This window comes from Copidosoma floridanum, unplaced genomic scaffold (genome assembly GCF_036245765.1).
Source record: "Copidosoma floridanum isolate Cflo_tuat_1 unplaced genomic scaffold, Cflo_Japanese_pri ptg000006l, whole genome shotgun sequence".
Lineage (NCBI taxonomy): Eukaryota > Metazoa > Arthropoda > Insecta > Hymenoptera > Encyrtidae > Copidosoma > Copidosoma floridanum.
In genome coordinates this window covers 24,220,854-24,247,655 of record NW_028321883.1, presented here as the reverse complement: position 1 = coordinate 24,247,655, position 26,802 = coordinate 24,220,854, and the positions used below count along the sequence as shown (strand labels likewise).

Sequence of the window (26,802 nt, the reverse complement as noted above, 5' to 3'; positions counted from 1 at the left end):
GGGCGACTGCTTGCCGATTTTTTCTTTTCTTTTTCTTTTTTTTTTTTTTTTTCAATCCCCAAACTAACTTATGGGCGAACAAATGATGAAACACTCTGCGAATGCCGGTTGATTTTCATCCTCGTTCGAGTGGCGGAGGAATGTTTTTGTGGCAACATTATACGGCAGAGTGAAAACTATTCGGTGTTGTTTGAAAATCTATAGCCTCTACCCCCGTTTAGATTGAAAATTCCGTCAACACTCGTCGCTCTCGATGTACAAAGTGTGTGTACCAGCGCTTCCTTAATTAATGAATAATTGAAAAAAGGAAAAAAAGAAAAAAAAAGATGGACACAATATCTACTGAAATTCCATCTCTCGTTATGGGTAGGCGAGTGAAAGAAAAAAAAGGAAACGAAGCTTCCTGTAGCCTCAGACGAGCAAGTAACACTGAACTGGAGGGATGTAGAAACGAGGAGACGCGTGTAAGGGCTCGCGTGACGCTGAAGCGATTCTATCTTCCCGTGAGAATCGCGATAGCACGTAGCCACGATCGTCGACGAGGGTAATGTATGTATTTCGTATTCATGTGTTCCATTTCCGTGCTTGTGGAAACAGATAATATTTTGTACGTTACAGAAAAACGAACGAGCCAACGTGTTGCTTATTGATGACTTGATCGAGGATGGATCTATTTTTAACTTGCTTTTTTTTTCTTTTTCTTTTTTTTTTTTTTTTTTTTGGCCCATACTTATACGTTTGATGTTTTGTCAGGAAAAAAAAAAAACTCAGAACCCATTGGAAGACGAGAAAGTTCAGCCAAAGACACGTATTAGAGACAAACAAAAATAATAGTCGTAACATCGCAACGAAGAATTAGGTGAGTATAAAAAAGAAAGAGATGACTGAGTATAAAATCCAATTTTCTAGTCGGATATTGCATTGAAATGTTTCGCGTGACTCTTGGACTGCCGTATCCGTGCAACTGCACATCTTCGAGAGAGAAATTCGCTATTTCAATTGTGTCACTGTTCTACTTTCCTTTCTATCTTTTTTTTTTTTTTTTTTTTTTTTTTCAATACGGGGACCTTCGGAGCGTTCAAAATAAATATAAGCCGTTGTGTTGATCTATACCACACGTGTACGTTTATTTGATGTATCAATCAAGATTTGCTGTTTTTTCGTATAAACTTTCAAAGAAATCGAAAAATCCTGCGATGCGGTATGTTTGTGAGACCCAGACTGTAATTTTTGCTTTTCATTAATTCCGTTGAGCTACAGTTAATGTGCACTTACATCATGATCTCCAATTATTATTATTATGAATAATAAATTCGGTGCATATCTTAGATTGAGTTTTTACACAAATTACAAATACGATGGTGAAAAAAAATGCAATTTTCCAGTGTCGTGTGCAGCTGGAGTGAAGCGCAAGTGTTTAACAGTTCAAGAGTGTCGGGTCGAGAGCTTTTGCGGAGGCGCGTTTATAATCGAATATACCAGCAGGTCGGAAAACCATTATTATTTCTAACTCAATGTGCAACTGACGAACAGTGCGTTTTTTGCGAAAATTTTGTTTTAAAGTCCTTCAAAGATATGGGACCAAAAAAAATAAACAAAGTTTTGCACCGATCAAAAATCATAATACTGTGCACTATAATTGAATTATCTTGTACATGTGGATAGTTATAGTTAAGATGTGTATCCCAGAAAAAAAAAAATTATTAATTTTTATTCTACAGTACAAAAAACTTTTACTCCTCGAGATAACACGATAAGGTCTATGTGCTAAAAAAAGTTTGAGTATAATGTAGTACAATACGTGATTTGTCTGCAGGGATAGTATACATATGAGAAATTAATGCTTACGTCTTATAACTACTACGGCATATCGTTGCGTAATGTTGCAAGCGGCAAACTTATTATGTTCGTAAAATTTACGTAAACAGTACACTTGTACTTGTTTTTTTGAAAACGATCCATTTACAACAAAAGAAACTTCGTGCAGATCGAAACAAAGCGTTTTGCAAGTAGTTGTGGCTCACTTTGTACAAGTAAATGCGATACTTTTTATTACAGCAAGAAACTTTCTTTTCCGCTACCATCGAAATAAGAACAGTTGAATTATCCAGAAATCGCTTCGACAAAGTATCGATGTCCAAGTTTTACTGGGTAATAATTTTCTATCTCCCTACTTACCACGTAAACGGCATACCACATATTATAATACCTGATTTGAAGGGACTCAGATATCATATTTTTGTACGCTTTCAAAATAGGAAAAAAAACGAAACTATTAATCAAACATAAATTTTTATTATTCACCATTTTTGACATAAAAGTGTACATTATTTGCAAGTGAAAATGTTGAAAAATCAAAAAGCATATTGTATAATACGCAGTACCTTTTGTATTTTATGGTAAACTTGATTCAACGAATTGACATAATTTGACGTGCATTAAAATGTGCGCATAACTGCGACGCTATTTTAGCGCACCACTTACCCGTTACGCCTCCAAAGCTCGTAGCAAAAAAAAAAAAAAAAAAGTACGACAACACCGCGTTAACGATCTAAAAGAAGAAACAAAACGACGATCGGTATAAAAAAAAAAAAAAAAAAAGGACGAAACATCGGGAAAAACCTTTCCAAACATGTGCATGGAAAGCAAAAAGTATATTATTGTTGTAAGAGCTCAGGTCGATCGGTCTCTGCACCAGCAAGGAGAGCACGTCGCTCATGATCCTCCTGTCCCCCCGAGTCGTGCCACTGGCAATCGTAAATCGCGCGCCGTACCTTTTCGCTCTGAAAATTTTCAGCTCGACCTCAAATAATGCCAAGACGCCGAAAAATACATGGCAACAACGTACCTCGCTTTCCACGACGCTCCCGCAGTAGGCGCACGTGAAGGCTTGCAGGAACTTGGTGGCGAAGGTCCAAAGCACCACCGACTGCCAGAAGGAACATCTCACGGGCATCTTGAAATTGAAAGAGAAATAAAAGGAAATAACGATTAAATCTCTATGTATGTATATATAGATGTGTTAGAAAAAAAGTACCTTGGACAACTTGTGAAGGTACTCGCAGAGTACGAGCGCTATCGTGACGTAGAGCCAAATGAGTATGAGGCTGAAAACGCGCTGCGGATGGTCGCGACAACGAATCAGCGTCTCGCGCTTCCATTGGCGTATGTCGAGGGCGAATTTGCCGAACCAGAGAGCCAAGAGCCGCAGTTGGGCCGACAGCTGAAAGACCCAGAGGCCAAAGGCGGCGTCGGTGCCGCAGCTCACGCGGAACAAGAGCCCAGCCAGCAGGGCCTCGTAGCCGTAGATGAGGTAGTATAAGAGGCCAAACGGGTACACGAGCAGGAACTTTCTGTGGGAAATTTGTTTTTTCATTCATTCATTTATGATCACATTATAGCTTGAGGATGTTGTTCCTGCCTCTCGGTGATCATGAAGGCGAACAGCGAACAAGCCATTGCCAGAGCGATGAGCATCGTGTAATAGACGGACAAGCGTTGGAGCAGCAGAGACTCGAGCAGGCTCTTGGGTTCTCCGTCGAGGGTTTGGCCAAGGGACTCGTTGATGGCCAAGAGTCGATCTCTGTGCACGACGAAGAGGATCACCTGGTCGTGGGCACATCAACGTTTAAAAGAACATTCGACAGGTCAAAAAAATAATAAGAAGCGCGGGCGCACCTTCATCAGCATTGTCCAGTTGCTGAGGCACCAGCTGAAGCCGCGAGTGAGGCGCGCGACGTCCGTTACGTGGACGTAGTAACAATTCAGGTGAAGCTCAGCATGAGCAGCGACAGACCAACGAACTTGGACAAAAACCTGTAACAATCTACGGGTGGAAGTAGTAGGCGAGCCAGACGCTTGTAGTTCCAATACTTGGACAGCAACGATTCTAGGTTCATTTTTATTTCTCTCCGTCGCGGGGTATGTGCCGCAAAGTAGCGTAATGCGAGGAAATCGGGCGGTGCTTATACTGCCCGACAATTGCGGCGAATCATTTATAAGTGGCTACTCGCGTGGCCGGGCGCTTCGAACTTTCATGAAGAATCTACTTTGTAACAACACAGCTGTATAAAGAGCGTTCAGGTTTTAATGAGAAAAAAAAACCGACATAAGTTTCTGAAGTATGTTTTTATTTATTTTTCTTTAATTTGCACGTATATGTTATACGTTATATAATATTAACAAACCGTTCGTTACAAGGAGTACGATATTTAACAATATAAATGTGATGAGTACGTTATATATAATTTTCGTAATTTACATCAAGGCACTTTAGTGCGTATTTTTTTTTTAGTTTATTAAATAAATTATTACTTTTTTTTTTAATGTTAAAATGGCAGTCTTTGGTTAGTGACGTGTATACAAATATCTACGCAAGTCTGGCGTTAAAATTCGATTTGTTTGACAGTATTCATCAGATCTATTATTTTTATCAAATTTTAGAGAAATACGATTTTAATCGACCTAGACTATCAATATATATTATATTAAAAAATAATACTCCATGAGTGAAAAAGATTATTTTCACGACGTTAGTTTATTCCCTTGTATTTCGAGAACAAGTTATACAGTACCCGCAAGGTAGACTTCAAATCCAAGTTCACAATATCTACAAATAAATAAAGCTTATAAGTTATTTTGTCAAGCATTAAGACGTGTTACGTTAAATAATTATTTACCTTCCGGTCGAGCCTTTGGTTTGGGTAAGCCAACATCTTGCATAAGCTCAAATGCAAAAGCTACGTTGTGCACTTTGTGCTCGTGAGTTTTTGGAGTGAGGTAAAAACTGCCCAAGGAAACGAAGAATCCTTCCAGCAGACCAAGCAATAAAATAAGAAAAACTCCGTCATAAAATTGGTTTTCAAGATCTGTCACCTCCAAGTGCACTTTACTCAGATGTTTATTAACAAACGTTACCAAAGACTGAAATTTGAATAAATGAAATTTCACTTATTTTACGCAAAACAAATTTTTTCAGAAATATCGTCGTCAATTACCTTCTTAACGACTGCCAGTTTTTCTGGAGCATAATCAAATAATGCATCAAAGGCGTCTCTTTCACATCTCATTCCTAAATCATCGTATGTCGATGTGATTTCTTCTTTAACAATTCTATGAGCCAATACCCCGTCTTTTTTTGTTACCACTACAATTTGGACAGAAACCAATTCTGGTAATCTCACGGGAGCTCGGAATAAACGAGCCAAACTGACCAAAAGATGTAAGATTGCAACAATATTCCTAGAATGTATTGATTCGATACTCCATTTGTAAGGAGGGTAACATCCCAAGACTCTGTTAGCTGTATTTAGAACAACTGCTAACTTTTGCCTCTGACCTTCTTCTGATTGAGTAACTTCGGGGACATCTAATTTTTTACCAGTCAGCTTTTCTATAATGACATTTTTTCTTATAATACTATTGGTTTTCAGAAATATGAAGATGCTCAGTAAATTTTATTTATTGTTAAAACATTCCCCACTTACCAAGCAATTTTTGGAGTACTTGACCGTCATACAAATCTTCTGTGATATCTTTGACAATAATTCTTTGGTGGGCTAATTCATCATTAATCCACTCAATCAACACACTGATTAATTCTTGTACCTTAGGTTCTTCTAAACTTTTTGGGATTATCATGGATCTTTCTTCATTTTCATCTAAATTATAATCTTCTGGCGAAAAGTCTAAAGTAGTAGCAAATCCAGGTGATTCAATAGCATATTTACCCTCTTCTTGTACTTCTTGAACTTGAAAAATAAATTAAAGAATGAAAATTACTCTATTTAAATATCAAAAAACGTTAATTATGAAATGAGTAAGACGAGTCAAGAAGGGAGACCTTATATGGCTAATGTGGGCATGGCCACCCACATTAAAGAATGGCTGTCAATTGTATCAACAAAGATTGATTGATTTCAAAACAATCAAATCATTTACCTTCTTTTATGCGCTTCTTACGACCAAGAGTGCCAATTTTATCCCAAAAGCTTTCTTCTTTGTCCTCTTTTTTGGCTGAAATTGGAGCTGGACGAGGAGATTTTGGTCGTGGAGACGCCATGGCTGCCAGACCTATGGGAAAGGTAAGACAACACTGATGTAGATAGACAAGTGTTGTGCTTGTTATACACAGCCTAAGACGTCATCATTCAAGAATAAATCTCGAAAGACTGTGCTCCTCTCTGCTCTTCTGCACTAGTCTGTAGTGTCTGCACCATATACACTTTCCACAGGTATACACACCCACACATAATCAATAGTGAGTGGGTATACAGAGCAGAGTCAGCAGTGTCAGCAGAGATCGGCAAACGGCAAATCTTCCAGACTTGATCATTTTTTTTAATTTCGAAACATCAAAACGGAACCAAATTTACCCAGTCGGCTTTTAAATTTTGAATTATAATTCGCCCTTCAATGTTATAAATGATACAATTGTTTATTCAATGAAAAATAAAACACTGTACTGTAATTGTTGCAATCACTATAGAATAATTAATGAAAGACGATAAATTTCTCCCACATAGATATTTTAATTTAAAAAACGGATTTTTGTTCCTAAAATTTGTGTGCATTCTGAGATAAAAAAAACCGATAATATTCAAATACACATACCTACAATCAAACCAACCGAACGAAATGACGGGCTATTCTTATCAGTAGTCTTAGGCCTGTTATCTTTTAACAAATCGTTATCTTGGTTCTTGTGTTTCTTCTTCGTTACAACATCGACTATCTGTGGGCGCGTGAACTCATCATCATCGTCGTTGTCATCATCATTAACCTTAGAACTATTGTCATCGTCATGAGCACCATCATTATCATCATCACTATAAATGTCCATCTTTCTTCTGACTTCGCTTTCCATTTTTATTTAAAGTTGCTGAAAAGTAAAAAAAATAAATTAAATTAAGTTTATAGGTATAAATCTGAGACAGTGCAACATATTTCAATTGAAAATACACAAGTATTTAAGGCACTCAGCTATAATTATTACAAATAATATCGTGCAGATCTTATTTTTTTTCACCTTGTTTACACTTTACGCATAATTATAATTAAAAACTTGAGTATACACTTTTACGATGGATAACAAGACTTTTTGATTGTTGCAAAATTTACATTAACGTATTTTTAAATAGCAAAATGATTCAGTAACGACGTTAACTCGACAAGAATCGGAGCATAACTGATTTACTGATTACCAATGTCAACTCAACTCTCGGGAATTTGTTAGTACTATCAAGTTATATGCCCCGCCCCCGATTTGATAAGAACTGGACAAGTGGAACGATGAATTCGGAATTTCTTTAAGCACACCCCGCACAGTACTGCTGTCTGCTGCGCAGTCCGGGGCGACATGGCGACAAGTGTTTTGAAATGTCGCAAATAAAGCTTCTAAAGTTTGCATTTTGTTAAGGTTATATTGTTTTTCAACTTTTTAAAAATATTTTATAGTAAACTAATTAGTAAGCAAAATGTCGATCGTTGCACGAGTTTGTGAGAAAACAGTTTATTCCTTCAAACCAATAGCAAACCACATTACGATTGTACGTACGATTACAAAGGCAAAAAAACCAAACACGTCATGGGATACATACGATAAAGGTAATTTATACTTAATTACTTTGGATCAACACTTTGTTGAGAGAGTAAGACTCATTTAAATATCTGCTCAACTTTGTGCTTCAATTATTTCATTTGATTCTGCCTTCAATTATTAGTGCTATTGTTGAACTTTTCATAGTAATTGTATTACGTACAAAATTTCAGATGGATACAGGATATTGAATCTGGTTCCTAAAAAAGCGCAGAGGGAGTTAAGAACCATTAAAAAGTATGAATGTTTACCCCCAAGAGAAAAACAAATGCCAGTAGATCAAGATTGGTCCTCTGTGTGGCCAGGCCAGAGGTCGTTTCATCCGGCTGTAGTCCCTCTTCCTGTGAGGCAAGGATATCCGATGCCAGGTCAGGGCCCGCCCGGGAAATATGCTAATGCAGAATTGATGAAAATACCAAACTTTCTGCACTTAACACCTCCGGCTATTAAAAGGCAGTGTGAAGCTTTAAAGCAATTTTGCACAGAGTGGCCTCAAGAGTTAGAAACTGATGAAAAATGTACCAAACACTTTCCCTTAGAAGTCATTACTTCTGACTACTTATACTCAGGACCATCCATCCGAGACCCATTGGCAAGGATCGTTAGTTTTAGAATAAAATTGTCAAGCTTGGAGCTTGATTCTCACGCCAAAGACAAAATATTAAGGTTGCTACAGCATAGATACGATCCAGAAACAGACCTAATAACTCTTGTGGCAGAGCGCTGTCCATTGAGAAAACAAAATTATGACTATGCTGAATATCTCTTAACTGCACTATATCATGAATCTTGGGTATGATACATACTAAAATTAATTATTAAATACATTAAAATTTATTTAAACAAAATGCAATAAGTGGAACTTCACTTTTTTTTACAGAGAAAGGAGGATTGGGAAGATGAGAAAACTTTGGCTGATATGGAATATTATGACTGGGATAAAGAACAAAGTAGGAAAAACCTTGTAACAGTATACACTTGGCCGGAAGTACCGCAAGATTATGATTATGAGCAAATACCACATGCCACGGAGTACAAAATTGCTGTTACTGATTTAATAAATAATGGCGAAGACGAATATGCTGTTAACAAATACAAAGAAGCTGTAAAGAAATTATTGTTTCTCAAGCCAGAGACAAAAGATACCGAAGATAAATAAAAAATACATTTGTTAGTCTTTTAAAAACTGTTTATTATTGTGTTATATAAAAACCTCAAAGAAACCAGTTTACTGTGCATAATATTTATGCAGATACTTTAGGGAAAAAAAAGTTTTTAAATTGCTCTCACCACAGGTAAACTTCTATATAAAAAATTAGTCATGTCCTCTCTTAAAATGGAAAGATTATCGAAATCAAGGAACCATGAAAAATAAATAGAGCGTCTTGAAAATTATCTGCATGCACGCGAATCACTTTGTATAAAGTGAAACGTTAGGTGCCTTTCCTTCAGTATTAAATTAAACATGAGGCACGATGCATGGTCTTTTGGTATGGAAAAACCAATATTTCTATTGTTTTTTAAAAATCAAAATAAGCGCTTTAAAAACGCAGTGACATTTTTCAAAAAGTACTTAACATTTAGGTGAAGACACTGACGACGCTGATATTTCTAATATTATCAAACAACGGCATTAGTAAAGAATTGAAAACGCACGACTTTTCGTTGGAAGGTAAAGCAACGGATTCGCCTGATCAACTGGGTTTGATTGCTAGACATTGTACGAATAAACACGAAATCGACGTAAATTCGAAAGCGAATCAAGATTTAGGGGCAAAGCAATCAGTTAGTTCTTTAGTCGATAGATCGGATGATCCCCGAAGTTACTACGGAGTGCCTGCACCTCCTTATATACCGTAAGTCTTAATATGAGCCACTAATATCAAAATACGAGATTTTTAAAAACCAAAATTAATTACAAAAATTGTTTATTTTAAATCACGTTTTTTTGTCTGTATTACAGGACCTTTGATCCAATAAGTGTACTAGCATGCTTAGCTTTTCTTGCTTTTCTTCTACAATCGTTTGCTGCACTGTTTGACCGTACGAGATCCATAATACCTACAATCATCAGTAGCAGACATTCAAATTCGGAATATGACGAGGGTTACACCGAGATAGAAAAACGAGTGTTGCATGCTTTGGAGGAATACGTATGTATTTTTTTTATTTTGCAACTATAAATTTTTACTAATTTTTTTATTAAATGATTCAATTTTTTCGTATTTCAGGCTAGCTTCGGCAATCACGTGTTAAATAGTGAAAGGGAAAGTGAAAAATCTTAATTGTGAAATTTTTATTGAAAATTTGCACATGATGAAACGTAAAATAGGACTTTTGTACAAGTATTTATTGTTTTTTTCCTTATCATTACATAATATCTAGTATTACGACAACTTCTCACATCTTGCACGCAAAAAGGTATCAAGTATAAATTAATCTGCTTGATAACAAAATATGTAATTTACCATTAAAACTAACGTAGATTTCAGTCAAGATGGCTAAAATACAAATAGCTTATCACTTTATTTTAAAATGTATTTTTATAAGATAACCAGTCAACAGTATAATCCAGGAAAATTCATGTTAATAAGACCATTTAAATAAATTATTTTTTATTTATTTATTTATTTATTTAACGAAAAGATTTTGTTAAAAAAATTAAAATGCTTTTTTATTAAGTTAGCAGTGTTATGTAGCGTTATGACGGCTATGATAATTTTCTAATGATTTGTCGGTTCTAAAAAAATATACATAAGCAAGTAAAAATATAGCAAATAAAAATCTTCGTTCAAATAAATCCAACTTTCTCAAAATTTAGAAGTTACGTTTTGCAAATAATAGATATATTTGTCCGTTTTTACTCTGTATTCAAAAACGTTTAAAATATTTACACATCTTACTCTGTATGCTTCCACACATTAGCTCGAAATGAACTGCTAAATTTCTTTTACCATGGCACCCGAGTTGACGGTAAGGTTGATCTGAAAATTATTTATAAATGTATTAGACACTTATTTTAAATATTTTATTTATCAATAGGATAATAAAAACTTACTTGTTGATTGGCTGTTTCTGAATATTGGGCTTGTGGTATGGGTGTGTTGACGTAATACCCCTTCTTTCTTTTCCTCTGACAGCCTTTAGTGGAGTATCTGCCGATTCTCCATTGACTCCTGAATTAACTGCAGGTTTCATCGTATCTGCTTTCAATTTTTTCAAGATAGCTATACTTTTGGCTGTCATTGTAGGCTTGGGAAACTCTTTGCCATTTTCTTTACCATTCACCACGACTACGTTCGTTTCTTTATTATTTTTGGGTGAAATTTTTTTTACCTTAGCTGGTGACCTAGAATGTACTTGATTTTTACTGTCAGATAGTACTCTTTTTTTACCTTTAATGTCTGACACACAAAAAGTACTGTTCAATTTAGATGTTTCAGTAGAACTTTCACTCTCACTCTCAGTAACTGGATCTATATCTGATTTAATCGTTACAGTTGTATTGAGTATTTCATTATTTGATGAAGACTCAATTTCAGGTGGCCTACCGTCGCATATTGCATCTTGTTCCGTCTGAGCTTGTACTGGTGTTGGTGGCTCCTCATCATCTGTATGGAACTCTAATAATTCAGTTATATTTTTACTGTTGGGATTTTCAAGGCCTTCGACACTTAGACACGTTGTACTGTAAAAATCTTCTTCTTGCTTATTCAGTCCATTATCGGACCATTTGATGTTTCTTATCCCTTCTAGTGATTTTACCAGCTGTTTGAACTCTTGTTTCAACTTGTCTGTAATTGTACCGCCACCTCTCATCATGTTATAATAATGTTGCAAAGTTGAGCTCATCATTTTAACCATGGTGGATACCGATTGCATTTCACATTGCTGAAGACTACTAATTTTTTTGACATGTTCAAACTGTTGTTGCATTCTTACTGTCTCAATTTCAGCAATTAAACAAGTAATCTTATCTTCAAGTTTGTCATAAAGATTTTTAGTCTTGATATTTATATTAAGTTCTGTCAAACTCTCTTCTACTTTACAGAGATCATCCCAAGCAGATTGCATTTGTACTCTAATAGTTTCTCTTTGACGTTTGAAATGTTGCAGTGACTTGTTCACTCGTGACTTACCACTGGCATTTTTTTCATCTTCATTACAAACATCCACGGCAGTTGTCAAATTACGCAGTCTATCATCAGCTGCCTTTTTGTAGAGAATCCTGCAGTACAAAATTTTGTCAGAACTTTCCAAGGAGAGTATTTTTTCGTTGAGAACTTTTTTCCTATTGTACAGTTCAACGAGTTTGTTGGCAAATTCAAGAATTTCTTTAGTTTTCTCTTCATTATTTACAGAATTCTGAGGTGCCACGGGTACTGCTCCAGCCTCGTATTTTAGCAATTTTTGCTTAAGAACCTCTAGTTCTTTCTTTTGCTCTTCAACCATTTTAATGTAGCTAGAAACATGCATTTGGCAAGAAACAATATTTTTCTTAACATTGGTCTTGATCTTCTTGGCTCTGTTAGCGTACCTTAGGGTGTTGTAAGTATCTTCAAAACTTGCACTAGATGGACTGATATTTGCTATCATAACTGTTTGACAGTTTCCACCAAGCGAATCCTTTAGAAGCCTCGTTAATTTTGAGTCACGATAAGGAATATGCTTAATCCCATCAGCTAAATTGTTAATACAATTTCCTAAAGCTAACAAAGACTTGTTTATGTTTGCTCCTTCCTTAAATCTTGGACCAGTACACCCGGTAGCTGAAGCTCTTTCAGATCCAGCCAAATCTATCATTGATAATTTGACATGTTTTACTTGTCCATCTATTTTGTTGGTGATATTAATATAAACTTGAAAAACCGCATGACTTCTGCTGCTCTCTTGATTAGCGTCCGTTGCATGCTGAGTTCTGTTTTTATTTCCTTTTGCCAAGAGAGCTAACAATTCATCAGCACTGTGGATAGAAACGATTTTCAGACCGGCAACAACAACACCAGCTCTACTGTCTTCTCTCAAGTGCAACGGTCCAACCTTGTGAATAAGATCCTGGACATTTTCATTATAAATTTCCAAGTACGAAACTCCAAAATTAAAGTCTTTGGAATCTTTTTGCAATTCAATTTGTGCAAACAGTTCAGCCATGGTGCGGTAAGTAATTCCTGGATCACCTTCCTTACCAAGCATTGTATGAGTTTTACCTGCTCCTGTAGCGCCATAGGCAAACACAGAGCAGTTGTAACCATCCAGTAAGTTGATAATCAAAGGTTTTGTACTACCTTCATAAACATCAGTATTTGAGCTGGACATGTCGAAAACCTTATCAAAAACAAACTGTAACTCTTTATTTTGTTTCTTCAATAAATCCCGACCTTTCTGTGCAACTCCTCTATAAAAGAAAGGATTTTCTTCTTCCTTTGGATCAAATATGAGCATTCTCTCATCAATAATTTTTACAACAGTTTTGAAATTATCTTGTTGCTCCTTTTCATTGTGGGGTCTCACTCTCACTATTACTTTAATACTCGTTTGTGCAGAATCTTTGCCCATCATAGCTGTGCTCACACTGGCGCTTGGTTTTAATCCAGTTTTTCCAGTGGACCGCCGCCTGCTGAATGTTTTGACTTTGTTTGGCGAAAATGCCTTGTTCAAATCTTTTCTGTTGAACACCATTTTTCCTGTGATTAAATCTTGGTCACTGTGTCATCAGGCTAGCCTTGAAAATAAAATAATCAATATAGTAATATAAATGTTTTTTTTTTTAAATAGTGTGGTACATAGGTAATGGTGATAGATAGAAAGGCATCGTTTGGATGATAACTGAACCATGATTAATTTTTTTCAATATTCATTTTGTTAGGTATTATTTTAAAAATGTCGTGGGTGCTACGTGGTTATTAATTATTAAAAATGTAACAAAAATATGGACATTATTGTAATGATTCAAATCTTCCTGCTGTTACAGTTGAAATATTAAGGTTTTTGTTATAGTCTAAATCTTGTTACAAAACGTTGCAATTACTTTTATATATTTTTTAGATAAAAAATAAGATGATAGGTGAAAATTAGTATGTCTACGAGGTGGTATTATGTTGCAGAGAAAAAAAAAGACAAAACTTTACAAGCAGCCAACGCTAACGTGTTGAAACACGTTATATGGCACAATAAATAGTGCCTAAAGCCAATAACTACAGTACCATGACTCGACTGTATTTCATCAGGTACTGTACTGACCAATTTAACGAATTGCGATGGGCCAACGGACTACAAATACAGTCTCCACCATATAATACTTGAACACACCATGATGTATACTAGAAAGGAGCAAAAGGGTTAATTACTTGAAAAGGCATTTTTTTATCTCTCGGGTCTCTTGGGCCCCGGGCCCCGTGCAACGAAAGTGCGCCTCCACTAGGACTAGGATGCATCCATGACGGGAAAAGGGTCACATTGCAGGCAGTACTTACTAGGCTACAGGTATACAAGATATACATGAACTGACAGCACATGCGAGAGGATGTAAGGTAAAACAAGCCATTAGTAACGGTGAAAAAAAAGAAAATAAACTCACCGGCGTCGTCAGTACCTTCCTCGGGATCGTCGGGGAATGGCGACGTGACCAGCTCCCGCGCGACGACGACGACGGAAGCTTCGTCTGAGAAACGACTGCAGTTTTCCTCCCGTTTTTTGAAAACACTTTCGGAGTAGGTAAAAGGGATTGATGCGTCACGCATTCATGTATGGAGAGCTAAGCAGGTATAACAATAGCACTTGTAACACGCACAGGTTGAGCGTGCAGCCGTCTAAGATCGGAAAATAAGTAGGAAGAGTCGGTTGACCGTTGATACACGCGTGTGCACCGCTGCCCCGCCACGGTGACGGTACCGTCTTTTCAAAACATGAAATTCAAACGCATTGTTTGAAGAAACGAACGCAAGGGGCGCTTGCGTCGATCTTCTTTTTTTTTATTTTTATTGCCATTGGTGTTTAAAAAAAATGTATATTTTACAAGTACTTATCAAAATTTCACTCCAAATAATTGGGTTAGTATATCTGCAATGTTAGACTACTATTTGCGCATAATTATAATATACGAACGCGTTGACACAATTGAGATGGAAAATAGAAAATTGGTAAAAATCACGACGATGGCGACAACGATCATGCGCATTAGCTGGTTGCAATGCGCGGGAAAGTTCAAATAAAAGAAAAAATGCTGAAACGACATACTGGCAAAAAATTTTTGGCAAAAAACGGCGTTTTGCGTGACCTTTTGACGATTGTTGCCCTCTCGGTACCTATATAATATAGAAAAAATAAGTATAGCGTTTGCCATGGATGCGCGGCGATCACAAAGGTCCGGTACTCCGGTGATAGCCTTGGAGAGCCGGAGTAGATATACGCACTATGCACCAGTGTAGTGACTCTAAAAATTACTTCATTTTTTGTGTCGCAATTTTTGAGTGAAAGGATGTATGATTATTTTAAATTTAATGTAATTACATGTCAAGCATGCGAATTAAGTAATTAAAGAAAGTAACAATCTATTTCATTTTAAGATGCACAACTTAAAATCATACAATCACCTAACCAATTTCCTTTCAGAGACGCATATGTATGTACAATTTGCAAGACAGCATTAAACAATGTTAAAATTATATATGTACATAAATATAGTTTAATGATGTTTTCGTTTCAAAAATAAACTGACCCCAATATTAAATTACGGTGAAAAATACTTAGAATTCACAATGGAAGCTCACTACCTGCATGATAATAATAATAATAATAATTATTGTTATAATAATAATAATAATAATAATAAAATAATTGACTTCAGTGTTTGCAGCTGGCATTGTTTATAAATTAAATTGCGCGTGTAATTTATATTAAGCGCACCGAATAGATGTTAGCACAACAAAAAAAAAAAAAAAACAATTCCCCGCTCTCTTCTCTGCCTCTTGCAGAGTTATAGTTATAAGTACCTTATACATCTTAAAATAGTGGTAAGATGCGAAAAGAGGGTAAGAGACGTGGTGAGGGTGGTGATTGGATTGGTGGTGATGTGAGGGACGGCAGAGAAAATGCATCATCCGACCAAAGCCCTCAACCGTCACGTTGCGGATTGAGCAGCGAGTGGAGGGGTGCTGTTTGTTTCTCTGAAGTAACCTGTAGTAGCGGTGGTGTTTGGTGTATTTGTCTGTCGTGCAAAAGCCGACTGCCGACAACCACACCAATAAAGCAATAACCTGGCCGAACCTCGTGGACACGCTCTTGTCTTACACTATTTTTTATGCTGCTGCCATTGCTGCTGGTTCTAAATCGCGATAAAAGTCCTGCAAATGCAGAGATTTCCGAGCTCGACGTCAAAGGTGCTACTGTTGATACCGCAGCGACTCGATCGTCCGAAAATAGGATGATCTTGCGCCTATCAGTTCTCAAGCACCTAGCCAAGAATTTATCCCCGTTCAAGGTCAAGCATGCCTGGTTCAACGGTGCCGACGAAACACGTCCCTACGCTACTGTCCCCCGACTCACGCCCCAGGAGGTTCGTACACATTTTTGACACATGCAGCTGTTCATGATACTTTCATTATTCATACTTTAGCATGGCCATGTGCTTCTTTACTTAATTAGGTATTGCTCGCATGATACGTCAATTCTATCGAGATTTGCAGGTGACTGACATACTACAAGCCAATGAGTTTACCAAAGAATTTGCTGGTCCAAGCTCTGTAAAAAGCTATGATTCCAATCAGTTAGCTTCCAACAATCCAATCGAGGATACCAGATCAGAAGCACGATGTCTACTGACGAATGGTTGTTCACCAATAGTTTATTTATTAATATGCATTTTTTTCTTCTACTTGGACTTAATTTTCATTATATTTTAGGATTCTTATTTGGAGTTTTCGACGGCCATGGAGGTAGTGCTTGTGCCCAAGTAATATCAAAACGTCTTTTGAATTACGTTGCAGCATGTTTACTTCCTACAAATATACTAAAGAAATTTTTAGAGTCATGGATCTCTGGAAAGAACCCTCAATTACTTGAGACATTTAATGACAAAGCAAAACTCATTGATGAAATCAATCAAATTTATCATATAAGTTTTATTGATTTTCTCAAACATTTGGAAGAAAGCAATGCTGGAAGAGAATTCCAAATGGAAACTACCTTGGAAAACGCTTTTCTTAGACTAGATAATGATATTTCTTCAGAAGCTTTAAGTGCAAAGGGAAAAAATGTTGCCAGAACTCTGTCGGTGGCAATGTCAGGGGCAGTTACTGTTGTTGCACATATTGATGGACCTCATTTACATGTTGCTAATGTAGGAGATTGTCAAGCTGTTCTTGGAGTACTTTCAGGTAATGAATCATATTTAATCAATCTAAACTGGTAGAATGTTTTTTTTTTAACTTTTGTTCACGTTACACTATTTAGAAAATGATGCATGGTCTGCTAAAATGATGACAGTGGAGCACAATAGTGATAATCGCGCCGAAGTCGAGAGAATTCTTTCTGAGCATCCGGAAAGTGAAAAATCAACGGCAATTAAGATGGAACGATTATTAGGTCAATTAGCGCCGTTACGATCTATGGGTGATTTTCGATACAAGTGGAGTCTTGAATTATTACAAAAGAAAGTAGTACCACTGTACGGCCATAACGCGATCCCTCCAAATTATTATACTCCGCCGTACCTGACTGCCATACCAGAAGTTAAATATCACAGACTGACTCCTAAAGATAAATTTTTAATAATAGGTAAATATCGATAATTTGTAACTTCATGAATTTTTATGATACACAAAAAAAAATTAATAAACATGTAATATTATTAGCGTCTGACGGTCTTTGGGATTTAATTTCTCCATTGGAAGCTGTACGCCTTGTAGGCGAACATATGAGTGGAAAAGTAACTCTAAGTCCCTTACGATTACCTCGAAAAAATATTACACTTGCAGAAATCAACGAAATGCTTTTACAAAGAAAGGAGGGATTGAAAAAAAAGCCACTGGACAGTAATGCAGCTACCCATTTGATAAGAAATGCGTTGGGAGGAACCGAGTATGGAATAGATCACGTGAAAATATCGAAAATGTTGACGTTACCAGGTGAGGTAGTACGATTGTTCAGAGATGATATTACAGTAACTGTAGTATATTTGGACTCTGAATTTTTGAGGCATTGTCCTCCGTAATAGTCGCTACTTTTTTACTGTACTTGATTAGAAATATTATTTGAAATGTTTCTGAAAGCCGTTTCAATTGTTTACGGTATGGAATTTGTTATTTATTTAATTAACAATAAAAATAATTTACATAAGAGAAAAGTCCTCTGATTAATATCAACACATTACATGTACATTATATTAAATCTAACTACTTCAAGGTGGTCTTAAAAAGTGTTTTGTAAATATAATCTAAGAGAAAAAATTGATTGTAAAAAAAAGCTTTCTCAAGATACAATTTTCCTTCATTTTTTATGCATTAAACAAAAAGTAATAAAAATAAACTTGTTTTATTGAAACAAAAACTCAATGTTTTCATCATTTAATGATAATGAAAATGTCAGAACCAACTCATTGATGTAATACGTTACGAGATTAAAGATAAAAATAAAATATTTAATAGTTTTTAGACATTTTATCTCAAAATATAGATCATTTCTGCTGATGATGCCATTTGTGGCGAGCTGAAAGCTTATTACACGCAAGTTTGTCATTCTAGTACCTTAATTGAGATGTTATTTAAAAATAAAAGCAAATGTTTTCAAACAATCTCGTGTTTGTCTCACTAAACGTTTAAAAAACAGGAGTAAGGCAAGCGCGTTCAAATTCAATTACTTAGATTTTTTTCATCATGTTCACTCTTGTGTATAGAAATCAACCTTCTTGACCGAAATCTTCTTTGAATTTTTCAAGCTTACTCATATCCTCTTCATTAACAGTTGGACGGGTGGTACTTAAAGATTTCAACATATCTTTCTGCAATGATAAATTTGACAATAGAGTATCGGTTGATTCGTTATTAGTTAATGGAATATGATAAAATACTAAATGAAGGTTTAAGAAAATAGAATCGACAAAATGCAATTCTTAATGAAATGCATTGCAAGTGAATAATCCATGCAGACTAGATAGTTAAAAAACGATTCTCAGTAATCTATTAGTATAGAGATTATGTTTTAATCGTGCGTTGTGCGTGCTGATCTTAGTAAGCAAACTTAATTAAACCTGTTGATTTTAAGAAAAAGGAGAATATAAACCAACTTACCATAGTAACTGGTGGTTCAAACAGCTTGTCTCCTGGCACATCCATCCAATTCATTTCAACTGCTGCTGGGTTACCAGGTGAACATGGTGTAAGGAGATCATCAACAATAACTGAATGATCTTTGGGCGATGGCCCGCTAACTCTCTTGAAGTGTGTGGCTGTTTGAACTTGCCTTACCGGCTGCATAAGAGCATCTCTTACAATGATACTAATGTCTGCTCCTGAATAACCATCGGTAGCTGACGCCAATTTCTTAAAGTCCTCTTCTGACAAAGTATGAGACGTGCTTCCTAAATGAAGCTTGAACATAATTGTTCTTGCTGGTGCTTCCGGCAAAGGAATATAAATTCGTTTCTCAAATCGTCTTCTGATCGCAGAATCTAAGACCCAAGGAATATTTGTTGCTCCCAAAACAAGGATACCATCATTATCCGTTCCGACACCTGTACACAATAGATGAGAATTACTTCATGAGATCAACCTCTCAGAAACTGTAAATTACATAAATAAGACTGTATCACACCTTGCATTTGAACAAGAAATTCAGTTTTTATCCTTCTAGCAGATTCAGACTCGTTATCCGATCTCGAAGAGCAAAGAGAGTCCACTTCATCAATAAATATAATGCTAGGTTTGTGTTGTCTTGCCAATTCAAATAAATTCTTGACTAATTTTTCTGATTCTCCCAGCCATTTACTCACCAAATCAGAGGACGACACAGAAAAAAATGTTGAATTGTTTGCTTCAGTAGCTAAAGCTTTTGCTAAATACGATTTACCTGTTCCAGGAGGCTGTAATAGAGAATGATAGTTAAATAATGGTATGATGAAAAATGTTTAATACATCTTCAGTAAGGGAAACTTACACCAAACAATAAAATTCCTTTCCATGGGATCCTTTTACCTGTGAACAAATGAGGAAAACGAAGGGGAAGTATAACTGCTTCTTTCAAAGCTTCCTTGGCTCCGTCTAAGCCTGCAACATCATCCCACTTGATATCTGGCTTTTCAATAATAATTGCTCCCTCAAGTTTGCTTTGGAGTTTCTTTTTCTCTGGGTCACTATCTGTATCACTGTCTCCACTGTCACTTTTTTTATCTTCACTTTTTGAATTCTCTTCTCCAGCCTTTACTGGTTTCTTTTTACCTTTCTTCAAGTATGTTTTCAACTTTTCTGCTCTATCAAGATACTGACAACATTTACTTCGTATGCTTTCTTTAGCTCTATCACCTTGCGCTTCATCTGAAAAATAATACAATTTTATTGTGATAAACAAATTTGCAGAAGTAGAGTTGTAAAATGAAAACTAAATGAGAACTAAATCTGACTTGAATCATTTCAATAATATTCTCATTATCAGTGTGGATTTCAGTCAAATAATTCAAGAAACTTACATTTGATGGCATGAAGAAAGTATTCAACTGAATGTTCGTAAAGCCTTAGGGCTTCTTCGTAATTTTTATTCCTGTCCTCTTCGGTGGCCTTTGTCACCATGTCAATGGCTTTCTATAAGATGTGAAGAATGTACCGTAAATAGAATACCAACTGATTCGAAAATCAAAGAAATGTCAAGTAATGGTTTATTTACCTGCAAAATGGGACCTGATGCCATGGTGCTCAACAAAATTACTGTCAACTATTCTTAGATAGGGTACAACAGATTTAAAAAAAACAAATGTGTCACACTCTGCTTGTCCCTTCGTGTCTCTATAACCTAAGTAATGTATTTTCTTAAAAACTTTTCACACGAGGCACTATAGCTTTTACCTAATAATTTGCAATGGTATTTGCATCGATTGTTGAAAATAAACAACTAAACTATATATTACAGGTGTTCGTTTTCAGACAATTAATAATAATAATGTAACTTGTGTTGCTGTCCCTGCATGCCAGAGTAAAAGTCTTTTTTCACTATTGGAAAATGGTAACCTTACCTTCAAAAAAATTCAACTTGCTGTCGTAGTTGATGCAATCATGATTTCGTTAATTTGTTGATCACGAATCACAAGAATAATAATGATAATTACGAAACGCTACAACTGTCAAAGTAAGTTGGGATTTGAGATAGATACACTTGTCTACTTGGTCGCGAGAGGAGGAGTATAGAGCAGTCTCTCCTCTCGCAGTTTTTTCCTATATATATGTAGTGTAATCGTTCTTCTTATTCAGAAATTTCAGAATTCAGATACTTAATCAGAACAGAATAGAGCTCACAACGCAGCTGCAAGTTATTCAGCAACTCAATCAACTTAGAAGCTTATCACGCCCTCTGCTCTCCTCTCTACTCTACTCTCGTGTATTGGGATTCGTTGTGCGTTTTCGCCCTTTCAAAAGACTAATTGAGTTGGGAAAAAATAGCTAAGCTAAGGTATTGTCATCTCCTCAAAAATATGTTATGGAAAGGCTTTTATCGTATTACAATCGTTGAACGGGTAAAAGAAATAAAAATATAATTGCACGTACAAGGCCTGTGTTATTTTTCCCCCAAGTGACTATATATTTACCGCGAGAGTCACGTGACCAGATCATCTCTGCATGGTGTCACTCTCTCTCTCTCTCTCATCTGATCTGTACCGCAGTATAAACATAAATACGGAGTCGCCGCCACCACTTGACATTGCACTATTGTATTGCAATAAATAACGAAAGCATGAACATTTAGGTATACAGTTTGGTTTTTAATTTTATAACGAGCTGTCATGAAAAACACAAAAAAAACATAAATTAAATAATGCATCGTTTATCATGACGTGTTAAATTCTTGCACTGTCAATTAAATGTTACTTACAGGTATATGATTGATTAAAAAAAACTGAAGATTGAATGTAATTATGTTTTACGTTCAACCACCGAAAGGGTTGGTTACATTGCACACTTTAGAAGAAATCGTTTTTTCACGTTTAGAGTATTTAAATAACATTTTGGGTAGCGATAAAAAAGTGACATTCAATGGAAAATTTGAATACTTGTTTGAAGGATCGCCATATGACTGCATTGGACACTTTACTTTAAGGTGAGTACATAAGTATAAAACATTAAAACCATAAATTATCAAACAATGTGATTTTTTATTTTTAGACTACTAACATTAAGATCTGATGGATTTTTTTCATCCTGGTTAAGCAAGGAAACTCTTTTGTTAAGAACAAGATTATCTGTTGTGAATTCAAGACAACTGTACAGATTTTTTAAAACAGTTGTTAAGCATTTAAAGCGAAGAGAAAATGTTGACAACCCTGTAGACAGAGTATTATTAAGACTTTGTTCTTTCTTCATGATACCGGATATTTTTAAACACATTGTATCTAAGTCTCATGCAGAAGACTGCACTGAATATCATGATAAAAGTAAGAAAAGACTTATTATTTAAAAAAATATATAGTTACTATTATATTTGTTTGTTTATTAACTATTTACTTCAGTTGATTTTGAGCTGTTGCTTGATTTGGTAGAAGAAAAGGCTGTAGAGTTACACAAAGGCTCTGCTGTAGTTCACTGTTCTCAATGGAAGGAATTATTGTGTTCTTTATTTCAGACTTTTATTTTGTTTGAAGTTAAAAATCAAAGTTTTCTAGTCAATAAATTTTCAACAGACCCTCGTATGAACGACATCTGGAACAAGCTGCAATATTCTCTGTTTCCTAAAGATTACAACTTTGGAAACATTACCGCATCTAATATTGATCGCGAAGTGCAAAAATTCCCTCCCTGTATGGAGCATCTACATTTATTGCTAAGACGCAAACATCGGTTGAGTCATTATGCTCGATTATATTACACCCTTTTTCTTAAGGAGTGCGGAATGAGCTTGGAGGAAGCAATAGCATACTGGAAAAATGAATATTCTAGACCACACAAATGTGATTCTGTTTGTATACATAATTGGCACAAAGATGCCAAGAAATTTATCTACAGTATTAGACACATGTATGGCTTAGAAGGAGTGAAAAAAAACTACAGTACCCCTAGTTGCAGCTTTTTCTGTGTAAGTTTTACCTTTATATGTACAAATTGGAAATAAATTTTTATTTACGAAAATCTTTACAGGAAGAAGTACCTAGTTCAAATTATGAAGGAGGTTGTCCTTTCAAAAATTTTGATACAGATTCATTAAAGTCTTTACTGTCGAATTCTATGACCGAGAGTGATTTGAATGAATTTATGGCAACTGGATTGAAACAAGAACCTCAAGAGACATGTGCGAATTTTTTTAGATTCAAAAGTATGACCCACCTTCAAGACATAACAATTAAAAGACCAGTTCAGTATTATAAAAAAATGTTAGAACTTAGTTAACTTGAGATTTATTTAATTTATACATGCGTCACAATTAATTTTGTTTGATGATTTATTTTGTTGACTATTTATATATTTGATATATATATATATATACATATATATTTATGAAAATAGAATATTTTTTCTCTATTACGCTCAAATTACAATTTTACTTAAATCATAAATTATCCTTTCCTGCTTGCAAACTCTCTAAGGCCATCCTGAACAACCTTATGAGAAACTCCATCTCTTACCAATATTGAAAGTACTCCTATTTTAACTAAGTCACTGATATTTCTTTGCTCATCATCAAAGAATATCATGTCCTTGTATTCAACGCCAGATTCATTCTTGATTCTAAAAAGAAAGCAACACAAGTAATTTTAACACAATTATGATACAACACAATAATAGGTGTACATTTTTTTTACCTTGAGAAGTGTGTCGTTTTAGTTCCTGGATAAATTTCCTTATACTTAATATACTTTTCCCATCCAAACAAATTCAACAATTGATTAGCTCCTTTAATTTCTGAAGTTCTTGAAGCCACTCCAACTTCAAATCCTTGTTCAACTAATTGCTTGAGAATTTCGGGTGTATCGGGATAATACCGTATTACGTGGTTATGCGCGTCGACAATTTTTTTGTTCGAACTGTAATACGAAATTTCAATAATATGCCATTTTTTATTTTGGCATTAACAACAAGTTAATCTGATGACATAAAAAACACAAACTCTTTCTTAAATGGTGGTGTCACATGTGTGTCTACCCAAAATGGCCAAAGTGTGTAATCTAATAAAAACACAAATGATATTTTATGTAAAATTAATTCATTTAATGAATGTAAAGAATAAATTAACTTAAAATTTCAAACCTAAGTCGAATACCACTATTTTAGGTTTTTTTTCACTCATATTTTTATCTTTGGTATAAAATTGATTGATATTTCCGAACAAATTTGTTATACTATTGTAAAGTTTGACCCTAATTAACTAATAACCATAACGAAACAACTGTGATAGCACGTGTGTATTACTGTAACAATCACAATCAACCCGCTGATCACATGCATACATTCACTATCACGTCATTCTGTCATTCACGTCATAGGTCACACTGTCAGGCTGGTAAGGTAGAAATTTCCGTTATTCCGTTTGAGATGAGAATTTTTTTTTTTAATTTCTTTGTGTTATAAATTGCATTTACTTACTTACTCAATCGTAGTTTGTACTTCAATTTTTAAATTATTATATAAAAGTATATACGTCCATTGAAATTAATTTCGAAAGAAATCAACTCTGATGGGTATAGGAAATGAAATGAGAAGTTAATACGTATATCTATATTTATTTATGTTATGTATATTATGTACAAATTAATGTCTAATAATCCCAGAAAGGGATCAATCGGATAAACTTTGTTTTTTCTTATATACATTTATAATATTACAGATACACCGACATTATCCACAGTCATGAAAGTATTCAATGTATTGATGTATAATTTGATCGAACTGTGATTATTCATTCTTTTTTTTCCTTTCTTTTAATCATTTTTTTTTTTTTTTTTTTTTTTACATGATTGTTTAAATCTTAATAAAAATTAATATTAATAACGATGATAAAAAATAAAAATATTTTTTCCATATTCTCAACGTAATAACATATCAATTTTAAAATAGATATACAACAATCATATCGTGTCCCCTATGTTTTAATCTCCTCGTAAAGTGAAAATCATAATTGGATTATACAATTGCATTCTTTTCTCACTTTCACCGCTAAACCATCGCTCGATAATTTATTTGTGTATATATATATATATATATATATATATATATATATATATACTTCGCTTAGTGTTAAAATGTAGTTTACGCAGTTACTTATTTGTTTGTTAATTTTGTGTTTTTTTTCGTTTTCATTTTTTTTTTTTTTTTTAATTATTACATACTTACTATATATAATTCGCACGACAATCACACATATTATCATCCAAGTTTTATTTTTTTAAGTATTTTTTTGTATTTACTTCAGCGTAATAGCGTTGATATCGAAACAAATTTATAAAAATACGTGTACTCCTCACACATCTAACTGGCTGTTGCTACATGCTTATCGTTATCGCTATATTATTTTTGTTTTCTCTCCCCTTATTACGACGTAAGTATTACAAGCGCGACCCAAAATATGACTGCACACTCTTAACGAAATCAAATCGTTTGTTTTTTTTTATATCGTCGTATATATAGCCGTCTTACACGAATATTATCATACATATGTACTATATTTTTCTCCGTATACTTGCCTACTTTCCTCTTTATTATTCGCACAGATCCTCAATTTTTTTTGTTCGTGCGGTCTCGCTAAAATAATAAGCTAAATTGGTATAACATTTACACATTTATATATATATATATATCTATAATGTACGACACACATCGTATCATGTGGTAAAAAAAGAAGAACCGATCCTGTGATTATCTATGTGCTGATTGAAGATGCATGCGGAAGAATGTAGGTATATATACAAATATTTTTGTATTTATATGCGGGTGTACAATGTATACATGTATATTAATGTTAATTATGAACAAGCGTTCTTGATCTAACGTCATTTCTCGTAATCAAAAAGGCACTGAACGCACATTGTTTAAATGTAGACTGATCAATCTTGTTATCGACGAATCGGTAGACTGCATTTTGTCTCTCCTTTACTTTACGCATCGTTTTATCCACCCAAAAAAATAATACTCATCATTACCCCGAGAAATCGCAAATAATTATCGTTTATTCGTGGTATACATACAAATGTTGTTTGCAATGTTGAGAAAAATATTGCCTCTTAAAGAGTGCTTGCGCACAAAAAGATGGAGATTTCACGTTTATTTATTTAATATTCGTTAAAAGTGTCGAATATACGATCTCTACACAAATTAGGATTGGTAATTTTTTTTATTTTTTTTTTATTTTTTTTATTTAGCACGATCGACTGGCGCATCGGAATCGATTTAAAAGCTGTCATTTGTAATTTTTTTTTTTGCATGTGCTAATTTTCTGCGTTTATTTTTTATTACATCTTAAATTAAATATAAAATGTGAATCAAATGCAAATATTTCAACCATTAGATTAAGCAACTATTTTTCGAATAAAAAATAAGCGTCACATTTATTTAAATTTCTATTGTCTTGAACGCTTGGTATTACTTTTGTTTCCATCATTATACTCGCTTAATTTCTATGAGTCTACCCGTCTACTAGAAAATGAGTAAAACATCTCTTGAAGCAAGGAAAAAATTTATTTTAATAAAAAAAAAAAAAAAAAATGCAATAATTTATCCATAAAAAAAATGTCACTCACAGAAATTTAGAGAGATGGTTTTCAATTTTTAATTTTCTTCATGCAAGTGCTACACAGCTACGATGATTAATATTCTCAGTAGTTATTGACATACATGTTTTTTCGGGTAAAAATATAAATTCCTATTCACTTTTTGCTGAACGAATCTTAGTAAAATAACATGTTTTTTTTTTATATACTAAATATACATAGGAAGTAGCTTAGCGAAAAGATTAACATGGAAAACTTTAGATTCTTATTTTATCCCCTATACATATTATTTATATTTTAAATACAATCT

General features: G+C 34.6%; 9 protein-coding genes across 11 annotated transcripts; 4 read left to right on the top strand and 5 right to left on the bottom strand.

Moving 5' to 3' along the window:
- Window positions 1-2,543: 2,543 nt before the first annotated feature.
- LOC106640200 (uncharacterized) lies at window positions 2,544-3,690 on the bottom strand. The gene is given in 7 exon segments (XM_089598819.1): window positions 2,544-2,551; window positions 2,611-2,743; window positions 2,745-2,783; window positions 2,849-2,956; window positions 3,038-3,353; window positions 3,395-3,606; window positions 3,679-3,690. Coding segments are annotated over 7 exon segments (828 nt in total).
- Window positions 3,691-4,122: 432 nt separating this feature from the next.
- Window positions 4,123-7,192, bottom strand: parvin (beta-parvin). The gene is made up of 7 exons (XM_014354258.2): window positions 7,028-7,192; window positions 6,613-6,880; window positions 5,941-6,072; window positions 5,487-5,750; window positions 4,998-5,392; window positions 4,680-4,923; window positions 4,123-4,609 (listed from the first exon to the last, which is right to left on the bottom strand). Exons 2-7 carry the CDS (start codon window positions 6,863-6,865, stop codon window positions 4,533-4,535), a joined length of 1,365 nt encoding a protein of 454 aa, XP_014209744.2. The 5' UTR covers window positions 6,866-6,880; window positions 7,028-7,192; the 3' UTR covers window positions 4,123-4,532.
- A 165-nt stretch (window positions 7,193-7,357) lies between these two features.
- mRpS35 (mitochondrial ribosomal protein S35) lies at window positions 7,358-8,756 on the top strand. The gene is made up of 3 exons (XM_014354155.2): window positions 7,358-7,605; window positions 7,771-8,390; window positions 8,478-8,756. Exons 1-3 carry the CDS (start codon window positions 7,476-7,478, stop codon window positions 8,754-8,756), a joined length of 1,029 nt encoding a protein of 342 aa, XP_014209641.2. The 5' UTR covers window positions 7,358-7,475.
- Window positions 8,757-9,072: 316 nt separating this feature from the next.
- Window positions 9,073-9,993, top strand: LOC149375605 (uncharacterized). Its single transcript, XM_089598817.1, has 4 exons — window positions 9,073-9,087; window positions 9,182-9,453; window positions 9,561-9,750; window positions 9,829-9,993. The coding sequence occupies exons 1-4, from the start codon at window positions 9,073-9,075 to the stop codon at window positions 9,880-9,882; spliced, it is 531 nt and encodes a 176-aa protein (XP_089454943.1). The 3' UTR covers window positions 9,883-9,993.
- On the bottom strand, window positions 9,879-14,491 carry LOC106640273 (Kinesin-like protein at 67A). 2 transcript variants are annotated; one of them, XM_014354247.2, is made up of 3 exons: window positions 14,175-14,491; window positions 10,656-13,319; window positions 9,879-10,581 (listed from the first exon to the last, which is right to left on the bottom strand). In XM_014354247.2, the coding sequence occupies exons 2-3, from the start codon at window positions 13,274-13,276 to the stop codon at window positions 10,548-10,550; spliced, it is 2,655 nt and encodes an 884-aa protein (XP_014209733.2). In that variant the 5' UTR covers window positions 13,277-13,319; window positions 14,175-14,491; the 3' UTR covers window positions 9,879-10,547. The 2 variants fall into 2 exon arrangements, with proteins under 2 accessions (XP_014209733.2, XP_014209734.2); XM_014354248.2 differs by having other exon boundaries at window positions 10,656-13,314.
- A 1,159-nt stretch (window positions 14,492-15,650) lies between these two features.
- Pdp (pyruvate dehydrogenase [acetyl-transferring]-phosphatase 1-like protein, mitochondrial) lies at window positions 15,651-18,030 on the top strand. 2 transcript variants are annotated; one of them, XM_089598888.1, is made up of 5 exons: window positions 15,651-16,151; window positions 16,241-16,423; window positions 16,498-16,971; window positions 17,048-17,371; window positions 17,449-18,030. In XM_089598888.1, the coding sequence occupies exons 2-5, from the start codon at window positions 16,252-16,254 to the stop codon at window positions 17,805-17,807; spliced, it is 1,329 nt and encodes a 442-aa protein (XP_089455014.1). In that variant the 5' UTR covers window positions 15,651-16,151; window positions 16,241-16,251; the 3' UTR covers window positions 17,808-18,030. The 2 variants fall into 2 exon arrangements, with proteins under 2 accessions (XP_089455014.1, XP_014209795.2); XM_014354309.2 differs by having other exon boundaries at window positions 16,282-16,423; window positions 17,449-18,029.
- Vps4 (vacuolar protein sorting 4) lies at window positions 17,875-21,315 on the bottom strand. The gene is made up of 7 exons (XM_014354310.2): window positions 20,817-21,315; window positions 20,471-20,596; window positions 20,277-20,388; window positions 19,748-20,124; window positions 19,406-19,673; window positions 18,883-19,325; window positions 17,875-18,593 (listed from the first exon to the last, which is right to left on the bottom strand). The coding sequence occupies exons 2-7, from the start codon at window positions 20,492-20,494 to the stop codon at window positions 18,492-18,494; spliced, it is 1,326 nt and encodes a 441-aa protein (XP_014209796.1). The 5' UTR covers window positions 20,495-20,596; window positions 20,817-21,315; the 3' UTR covers window positions 17,875-18,491.
- A 128-nt stretch (window positions 21,316-21,443) lies between these two features.
- LOC106640316 (DNA primase large subunit) lies at window positions 21,444-23,272 on the top strand. The gene is made up of 5 exons (XM_014354313.2): window positions 21,444-21,544; window positions 21,673-21,895; window positions 21,961-22,229; window positions 22,305-22,867; window positions 22,930-23,272. Exons 2-5 carry the CDS (start codon window positions 21,714-21,716, stop codon window positions 23,176-23,178), a joined length of 1,263 nt encoding a protein of 420 aa, XP_014209799.2. The 5' UTR covers window positions 21,444-21,544; window positions 21,673-21,713; the 3' UTR covers window positions 23,179-23,272.
- On the bottom strand, window positions 23,171-24,229 carry LOC106640289 (magnesium-dependent phosphatase 1). Its single transcript, XM_014354270.2, has 4 exons — window positions 24,037-24,229; window positions 23,897-23,954; window positions 23,592-23,813; window positions 23,171-23,517 (listed from the first exon to the last, which is right to left on the bottom strand). The coding sequence occupies exons 1-4, from the start codon at window positions 24,074-24,076 to the stop codon at window positions 23,346-23,348; spliced, it is 492 nt and encodes a 163-aa protein (XP_014209756.2). The 5' UTR covers window positions 24,077-24,229; the 3' UTR covers window positions 23,171-23,345.
- Window positions 24,230-26,802: the final 2,573 nt, after the last annotated feature.